The sequence below is a fragment of the Grus americana genome, chromosome 19 (genome assembly GCF_028858705.1).
Source record: "Grus americana isolate bGruAme1 chromosome 19, bGruAme1.mat, whole genome shotgun sequence".
In the NCBI taxonomy this organism is placed as follows: Eukaryota; Metazoa; Chordata; class Aves; order Gruiformes; family Gruidae; genus Grus; species Grus americana.
Window position 1 is genome coordinate 4,543,914 of NC_072870.1, and position 9,099 is coordinate 4,553,012.

General features: G+C 47.5%; 1 protein-coding gene across 3 annotated transcripts; it reads left to right on the forward strand.

Annotated features, from left to right (window-relative positions):
* Window positions 1-3,272: 3,272 nt before the first annotated feature.
* TMIGD1 (transmembrane and immunoglobulin domain containing 1) lies at window positions 3,273-8,555 on the forward strand. 3 transcript variants are annotated; one of them, XM_054847643.1, is made up of 7 exons: window positions 3,273-4,387; window positions 4,663-4,763; window positions 5,754-6,032; window positions 6,530-6,808; window positions 7,656-7,759; window positions 8,025-8,053; window positions 8,467-8,555. In XM_054847643.1, exons 2-7 carry the CDS (start codon window positions 4,685-4,687, stop codon window positions 8,468-8,470), a joined length of 774 nt encoding a protein of 257 aa, XP_054703618.1. In that variant the 5' UTR covers window positions 3,273-4,387; window positions 4,663-4,684; the 3' UTR covers window positions 8,471-8,555. The 3 variants fall into 3 exon arrangements, with proteins under 3 accessions (XP_054703618.1, XP_054703619.1, XP_054703617.1); XM_054847644.1 differs by having other exon boundaries at window positions 3,273-4,763; XM_054847642.1 differs by lacking the exon at window positions 8,467-8,555 and having other exon boundaries at window positions 8,025-8,108.
* Window positions 8,556-9,099: the final 544 nt, after the last annotated feature.

Sequence of the window (9,099 nt, forward strand, 5' to 3'; positions counted from 1 at the left end):
TCAGGCAAGAAACAGGCACCCATAGCTTAGCATCAGCCTCAGTCATTTTTGTTTCCTAGAGGAAACAAAACCCCCTTGAAGTCCAGCCCATCAGTGGCATGTCTTCTGTCCGGAAAAAGAACAAAGTCATGGGAACCTGGCAGATAATCTCTGCTACGATACAGTCTTACCCCATGGCTGAGGCAGGAGACTGCCTTGCAAATTGGTTTGATCAGGTAGAAAATGGAGTTTCGTGAGTGGATGATGCAAAGCAAAGACTAATAGTATTAATTTCCTTGAGCACTGCTAGGTGCAAAAGCTGAAAGCTACTGAACAGGACTCCCTAGATGGCAAACTACAAGGGCCAATGTTAAATGGTATTTAATGCAGATAAGTCACTTTTATCTCCTGCAGGGGACCTATATTGCTAATTTAATGCCAAGTTCTTTTCACATTTCCTTTTATTTGGGACCATATTTCTCAGAGTAGGATAGCTGAGAGTACTATCTTTAGTCTTCTAAGTCAAGATTGGTGACTGCAGGCACCCACCAGTGCTGGATGTAACCCAGAGTGGCTAAGGAAGAGGGGGACCAGACAGCCATGAGTACTGCACTGCGGCAATTTGGCGGGGCTTTTGTGCACAGTTCTCAGGGTTTCTACAGTCCTTGGATACTTTCTTCACCACACAGGAAACACTGGCAAGTGCCTCAATGCTCTTGATTAAAGGTCAGACTTGTCCTCCTGGAACGTGGTTCCGTTTCTTGCACTCACTTCAAAGAGGGAGAGTTTAAAAGATGCAGGAGCAATTGTTTAAAGCGATGACTGAAGTTCCCTAAGCCTAATTTATTCACACTTGTGAAAGAGAAATATGAGTATAGCACTATCAGTAAAAGCCCAGGATATGGTTCCCTGATGCATCACTAAGAGCACAGACTCCGCAGCGGACTTTCCACAGCACAGATGAAAAACACGAGGGGAATTACCGTCTCAGAAATGCATCCTCCTCCTCTGAGACAGTCACCCAAAGGTTTCAGCAGACCTGTCCATGAGTGTGGCACTGCTTTAGTCTTCTGCAGGATTTATTGTCTCCGAGCTCTGGCGTGGTGACCACAGGGATCTCATCCCGTCTCCAGGGCTCCCAGAAGGTGACTGTCCTCTCTCCCAGGCACTCGCCTGCAGGGCTGGCAGCTCCCGTGGGTGGCTATCCAGTAGATGGCATCCGCATCCAACACTTGTGCTGGAGCTTCACCTTCCTGAAGCTTCACCACCTTCTTTATCTCAGGGTCTGTTTCTTCATTAATGCCTATTTTTCATTCGAATGTTTAATGCCCTCGAAGCAATTTATTTTAAAATTTCAAAATATTCACTGGTTTAGTGATCTTTTTGCTATTCTTATTCCTTCCCAAGAATAAAAATCACTTAGCATTCCTCTGCATTCAATGGCATAGTGTGAGACCTTTTATAGAAGGATCATCAGAAAATAAAATTAACAAAATTATGAAAAAAACCCCCTTGAGATCTGTCCATCTCAACAGTGGAAAATATGTGGGGTATGGGCTGGGGATCTGAGAAATTAGGGTAATCACATCTCCATAATCTTTATACTTGGGGAAAAATAGGTTTTGTGGGAGGGAACAGGAGTGCTGAGTAAGTTCAAGTAGCAGTCCCCGCCAGCCTTGCTTTCCAGCCCAGATACCTGGCAAGCGGAGGCAGTGGGTTTGGGTGGTACAGTCATTCTCCAACAATGGAGGTGTTGCAAAATATGTAACACCGCATATTAAAAAAGGATTAGGAGCGGAGGGAACCACGATGGGTAGGAAGACAGGAGCAGCCTTTGAGCAGAGCCTCAGGCTCTGTTGCAGAAACATGTTTTCTGGAGCAGGATTACAACCGTGTTACGGGCATTGTTTGCCCGACAAACCAACCCATAGATACAATCCCCAGCTTCCACACGTCTGTGCAGATCCTGCTGTGCCCCAGACTCCAAGAGCAACCTTCAGCCCTCACAACACTGCTGAATGTAAGTTGAGTTCTTGTCTGCCGGAGAAAATGCAGGGCATTACGAGTTGTGCTCCCTACCCCGCAGGCACTGAGGATAACCAAGTGGAACCCAAACTGCTGTGAAGTTTAGAGTCGGAGATGAAGAGACCCAGTGGAAAAGAAACTTTTGTCCAATCTCTATCATGTTCTAAATCTTCTCTTCTCAGGTTTCTAAGGCTTGGATTACACCCAGGAATAGACTGGTGTTTATTAATTAATTCCCTTTGGGGCTGTTCAGAGACATATTTAACAGCAGTCTTATTCTGGGTTTGTTGGTCCACTGTTGCCATAAGTATGATGAGCAGGAACCAGTGTGGTAGATTTACTCTGGCTGTAGCCCATGGTCTGTCTAATCCAGCCTTGACAGTACCCGATCCAAAACCTCAAGCAAGGGGGCTGGATCCTTCTCCCGTGTCACGGGAGAGTTACAGGGTATCTGCCTCAATGAGGAGGTTCCTCCCAGCCTGAGTCATTAGTGGCTGCTTTGCATTCTGGAAAATGAGGTTTACATCCCTCCTAAACGTAATGGAAAGGTGGATAACGCAACCCACAAAACTCTAGACCTTGGTAATTAGACACCCACAAGATACTTACGCCCTGTATAAAAAGAAAAGTGTAAAAAGTAATTGTGAAAGTAGTTCTTATCAGTTTAAAAATGTTGCCTTTCAGTGCCTCTGGCCAAGTAACACCTTGCTTTTCTAGTCTCTCTTCGTTCAGCAGATCTCAAAGCCCATTGCAAAACAGGACACTGCCATTGCCTTCATTTAAAAGCCGTAAACCAGATGAACCTGAGCTCACTTTGCTGCCCGTCACACAGACCTGCCACAAGCCTGGGACAGAATTTTTCCCAGGTCCCACTTGATGCTGTGCCTTGCATCGTGACAAACCCAGCACAGAACAGTTCATGTCTGACAGTCTTTTCCCTTACTCTCATTTCTAGACTAAAAATCTACCCCAGAAATCCATCCTTTCATTCTTTACATCCTCACTTACTCTGAACACCCCCTTCTCCTGGATTATCATTGCAACGCAGTGACCTCCCCGTGCTCTCGTGCCTTTGGCTCTCGCCTTGGCAGGAGCACACGAGCCGTTTCCCAGCCTGTCCTTTCGCCTCCTTATTTCAACTAAGATTAATAACAAACCACAAAGATCACTTTACTCTAAGGAAGAGCATTTTGATTGAAGTTTGTACTGGACCATAAGCCAAGCTTTAGTCGAATGCTACAAGGACAGGATATATAACTTCCTAAAAATGGTGGAAGAAGCTAAATTTATTTCTTAACTTTTCTTAAATTGAGTTGGAAGGTAAAAAGTGAGTTAAAAGCTGGACACTAATTTCTAAACCAGCAGTTTTCTAGAAGGCAGGCTGTGTACTGTCTCTTTAAGGGACTTTTTAATACTTTTTTTTTTTAACGGAAAATGATTCCCTGTTAGTTTTAAGAGTAAACCAATAAACACAGAAAAAGTCACATTAAGAAACACTCAAAGGTGACCCATGTTCGCAAAAGCCCAGCAAAGAACCAGTGCTGTATGCTCGTGTGCTCTCTGCGTACAGCCAGCCCTCGCTGCCCACCTCGGCGCTGAGCTGGGCCACTGCGTCAACAGGTGAAGAAAACGCCAAGGACGCGTCCCAGGCTCCTCCTGCTCGTGAAATGCACTTTATGGCTCTGCCGAGCCATGTCCTGATGATTGACATGCCCTGTGCCTGCAGGGACACTGACAGCCGTGCGAACACATTCTGGAGGCTGCGAGGACCCCATCCTTTGCAACCACATCACCCTCATCCTGCTGACGTATAAGCAGGCAATTTCAGACACTGTCTTCCCCGTAGCCGAGTTATGCCCTCCGCAGACACGCAGCCCGTGCACAGAGCTGTCCCCCCTCCATGACAACATGAAGTTCAAAGTCTGGATCGGTGCATTTTCTCATTTTCCAGTCAAAGGAGGACACGGCGACAGAGCTTCAAGCAGGAAGGGGCAAATCCCTGCTCTGGGATAATCTGGGATAAACTTCCTACAGCTTGAAACAGTGTTGTGAACACACAGAAAGTTGAAAGGGAAAAGGTAGTATTTTTGGCTGAAGGTAGTATTTTTGGCTGAAGGTCTTTACAGCTGATGCAGGAACTCTCTCATTAGTTACTCATTGCCTTGCAAGACTCATAAAACAGCCAGCAGAGCCCAGCAAATAGTTTTCTTCAGTGTCCTGGGAGCTCAGAAATCCAGGAATTGAACGAGGCCTTGAACTCATTTTATGAACTCATTTCTTACTAAGCGACCATAAAATATTAAAATTCAGACCTTATAAATAAGGAAGGGAAAGAGCTGTGCATTTCTTGGCAGAAGCAGCCTATCCAGAGACTCTTCCCAAGGTAAGTCCGGTGCTACACGTCCCAGAGATGGGTTCCCCTGATAGACAGTTGACTGGCGACAATGAACTTATGCAACAGAGATTAGAGATGTAAAACCCTTTGACTCTGCTCTGCACTGGAAAAGGTCCTGCAACAAACCCACTTAGTTTATTCCATGGTGACCCTGTCCCTGTCTGCGAGGGCTCTCTCTCCCCGGGGTGTCTGAGGGCAGCAAGCAATTAACCCCTAGCGAGCCCCGAGCAGGGGCAGCAACGCTGTGACCCTCTCTCCAACAGGCACCAGCTGGGCTCCTCCGAGATGGCGCAGAGAAGCAGCCTTGCAGTCCCCTACGAAGTTCCTGTCCTTGCCGTTTGCTTTTTGGCATGCATAGCCACAGGTAAGCAATGGAAAAAAAAAATCTGTCATGGCTTTGTCCAGGCCCCATCATGCCGACATGTGAAACTGTCCGGGGTTAGGAGGTGCCCAGGGTGATGTGCCACACCAATATCCCAGCTCTCAGGTGTTCTGGACGTCATCCCCAGAGGCCTGCCTGAAAACTGGCCTCTGATTTTGAGTAGCAGAGAAGGGAACGGGGAAGCTTCAGCATTTTCCAACCCTATTGGAGCAGCTGCGCAGGGATGACGAGGCCACTGTTTTCAAGCCTGCTCTAAGCAGTGAAAAGCGTGATAGCTTTGGCCTCCTGGGAACACCAGGGAAGAGACAGGGCACTTCAGACTTTTTTATATTCACAGGACTATAGTGCCTTTATATTCTGAGCTATGTTTTAGTTCATTGATCTCTGACACAGGCTACAGTAGCAAGTTTCAGTCAATTACAAAAATTTATTTCCCATACTCATTCTTCATTTGATATGTCCTGCGGTTTGTACATTAGACAAACTGTAACTCTCCAAGAGCTGGACTCGGACTGTCTGGGGTGCGGCTGAGGAGCTGATTAATTAACTTATGTTCTGAAGTGCATTCAGTTCCAACCAAAAACCAGGGTATCAAACTGTGGGCACAGAGCCGCAGGGCACAGGTATGCTGCAACGGCAATTTGGTGAGCAAGGCTGGCAGGATGGGGATGATCTTTTGCTCTGTGTGTTACATGGTCACTGCTGGTTTTCAGACCTTATTACAGGTCAGGCTTTGGCATTCTTGCAGTCAGTTGCAAAAGCCTGACTTTTATTTTAAATAACTGTGAAGGGAGCTTTGTGATGAAGACACTTCTTGTCTCAAAAACTAAAGTCCCACCTGAAAACAGCTGTTAGACTGAAGCCTGAAACTCAGTCCCCCCTCCACAGTCAAGGCCTGGAGAAGCTAGCAGGGCAGCTTTTGTAAGAAGGGGCCAGCTTAGGATATTTAGTGCCCTTGTTCTTCATTTGCAGGTTTGGAACTGTCTGTAAATAACCACGCTGCTGACTTCTATCTGTCTACACCACCTGTCCCTTCCGTCTCCCTCTCCTGCCTAGTAGGGAACAGCAGCCAGGCTGAGGAGCTGCTCTGGTACCGAGGAGATGGGAAAGTGGATCTGAAAGACGGGAATAAAGTGAACGTCAGTAACATCTGTGTATCCCCAGTCACTGAGTCCGACAACAGAGTCACCTTCACGTGCAGGCTGGCACGGGACAAGTCTGTCAACGTGTCTGTGATCCTGGATGTCCAGTGTGAGTTGCAGTGGTGGATACCTGTGCAGAATAGCTGGGGTAGGACGAAATCCTGGGCTGAGCTCCTCTGCATCTGGGCGCTAGGTGAAGGCAGGTGTGTTTTGCACCCTTGTATGCTGTCTTCACCGAGAAAAAATGTGTTGAGGAGGAGATAACTCATGTGATAAGACACTCCCTTTCCACTGTAGTGCTTATGGCCTGATCTAATGCCTCTTTTATTGGCAGTGGGTGGGCCCTTAAGTAAAGTGATGTCCTGGATATGTCCCTGCCTCCACCTAGATTCTTTTTCATGGATACAGGTCAGGGCAGAGGAGTCACAGGAGTGACCATCTCTGCCACTGATTGCCCTGCTGATTCCTGGGGATCATGAGGCTGCACAACTGTGATGTGTTACACCACTGAACAAGGTGCACAAGGGATGTGTAAAGGGAACTTATTTTGTGTTAAATGGCGTGCGGCATTATTAATGACCTGTTGAACTGCATTACTGTGAACAGTTCCTCCCGGGCTGACTGGAGAAGAGTCCCTCCAAATTGAAGAAGGCAAAGATGTTACTCTGAGCTGCAATGCCAAATCCAACCCTCAAGCCCTAACAACTTGGTATAAGAACAACACCACCTTGACCCTAGAGCAAAATCGTTACCAGCTGTACCAGACTAGCGAGGTCTCTCAGCTCACTATCCAGAAAGTACAGAAGTCTGACAACGGGACCTACACCTGTGTGGTGAAATCGAGTTTGGGAGAGGGGAGAAAGGATTTCCACCTGATAGTTGAAGGTAACAAGTCTGCTGCCAAGCAATAAGCTTTACAAATAACTCTCCATTCTCTTTTATAACGAGAGCAATCCGTTTACATTAAGAAGTGTAAGTGGAATGTGGTAAATTCCCCACATTAACTTCTGAGGGCACGGCAACAGCAAGGAGCTCTCCTTGCACCTGTGCCTGGGACCACAGCACCAGGAAGGGCCTTTCCTGCTCCACCTGTTAGTCAAAGGCATTTGGCAAGCGTGACCCGAGGCAGGCTCATCCCACTGTCTCACTTCCCACGCTCATGGGGCACATTCAAGTGTGGTTTAAAACACCTTAGGTCTTACTTGAAGCTTCTTACTCTGACCACAGCATTCTGTCATGCCGAAAGGGCTGCTTAAGGCCAGAGAAGTTGTCCTCCAGAAGAGACTGCAGCCCTGTGGACAACAGGATGCTCAGGTCTCAGACGGGTGATGCGAGATGAGGTGACCCACCAGACCCAGCAGGCACCCGTTTCTCACCCACTGGGCCCCTCTCATTTCTGCACTCTCAGAACAGGGAGGAAAGTAAACTTAGCTGTGTCAGTGATGCAGCTGGACACCCTTATTTCCAGGCGTAAGAGTGCCCTGGGGATCTTCTTCTTCAGGGACCGATGTTTCAATTCTTCCTTCAGTTCGCTAAAATACAGGCTTGGCTCCCTTCTTTGCAGGGGACTAATGCACACAGGCAGTCTGTGGACAGCAAAGAGAGCAACAGTTCAAATCAGCGGTGACAGCCAAGGGAAAAGAAATAGGTCTTTCCGCAGTTCTGTGAAATGTTCTGTTTTATATGACTGTACCAATCTGTCACATATTCAACTTCCTCTCCCTCTTGACAGATAAAAAACCTGTTTTCCCCAAGGAGGCTGTTATTGCTGCTGTCGTGGTGGTTACACTCACGGTACTTTTTGGAATTGTGGCTCGAAAAGATAAAATTTTTAAGGTACGGAAAGCTCTAGTTTCTTATGAAAAAATTAGTATTGTTTTGCTGCAATGCCCTGGGGCTTTTTAACCTTTTCTACACTACTTTGTAGCGTTGCTTTCCTCTGTTAGAGAACTGCTATGTACTACCTCCTGCTTTAGAATTACCAGTAGATAAATCGAATATTAGATATTTTAAGCTGGAAGGCATTATGCACTTACATCAGGAAAAATGTGCCTATAGCCAGGAAATACAAAAGCTAACAAGACTGTTTCTTTATTTTCAGTGCTTCAAAAAATCAAGTGAAACAGCACTGTAAGTATTTGACTGCTTATTCATGCAGCTTCCAAATGAACCCCCTTCTTTAAGCCTTGGCAGAACCTGGGAAACAAAAGAGCACTCAACACACTAAACGCAGCCACACTGAGTTACCGAGCTCTTGCGGCTAACATGAGCCCGCACCTTCTATCGCAGTGGAGAAGGGCCCATGGGAACACAGCAGGACAGAGGCAGATCTGTGCCAGGCACGGCACGGCTCCTGCCCTCATCCTGGCCATCCCAGGGTCCTGGCTACCCCTGTGCGGACGCAGTGGGGATGAAAATGTAACGGCATGCCCCCAGCCTGTGGAAAGCTTTCTGGAGCTGAACACAGCCCAAGTGAATTCAACTCACTTGTTATTTTTTCCATAATAGGTGATTTTTCATTTCTCCTTTTCATTTTTCTGCAGGTGAAGACCACAAGGTTCCTGTGCATACCCAGAAGATATCATTTCTAGTGGTGGAACATAAGCCCTTGTGGGAGATGATGAGATAAAGCACTGAAACAAGTTTTTTTGGGTCAAGTTTATACAGTCTTTTCAAAATACAAGCGTGTCTTTGCGTCTGTTCAATCTAACCTACTGCTTAGAGCACCACCATGGGGGGTGGGCTGCCTGAGCTGTTGCAAGATCTCCCTTATTCCTAAAAGACATGCACGTGCAGTCAGGCACATGGGCTGTCCATGGGTCCACAGAGGAATCCATATCCGGCTGCCACAGATCGCGATGATGTACAACCAGTGAGGTGTTGAGCTGGCAGCCACTTGCTTGGCCCTGTCCTACTGTGCCGTTCCACGGGGTAGTAGGGGTGGGGGCCGCCCAACTTGCTGCTCCTTCACGGAAATCCTACAGGCGTCTCGGCTTCTGTTGGCCAGGGTGAAAGCTGCCAGGCACTTAGCACTGCCGTTGCACCGCCCGCCTGCCCTGGCTGAGAGCAGACCTCAGGGCTCGGGGTGGCCCCAAGCACTTGATAATACCCAGCGGATATTGCAGTGGGAATGCTCCAGCACCACGACGGCAGGGAAAACCTTTCCATCCCTTCCC

Bases quoted from the DNA above. Each gene is read 5' to 3' on its own strand.
- TMIGD1 (XM_054847644.1), top strand. From the start codon at position 4,685: ATGGCGCAGAGAAGCAGCCTTGCAGTCCCCTACGAAGTTCCTGTCCTT. The intron at 4,764-5,753 runs GTAAGCAATGGA...CTTCATTTGCAG, and splicing joins TTTGGCATGCATAGCCACAG to GTTTGGAACTGTCTGTAAAT. The intron at 7,760-8,024 runs GTACGGAAAGCT...CTTTATTTTCAG, and splicing joins GAAAAGATAAAATTTTTAAG to TGCTTCAAAAAATCAAGTGA.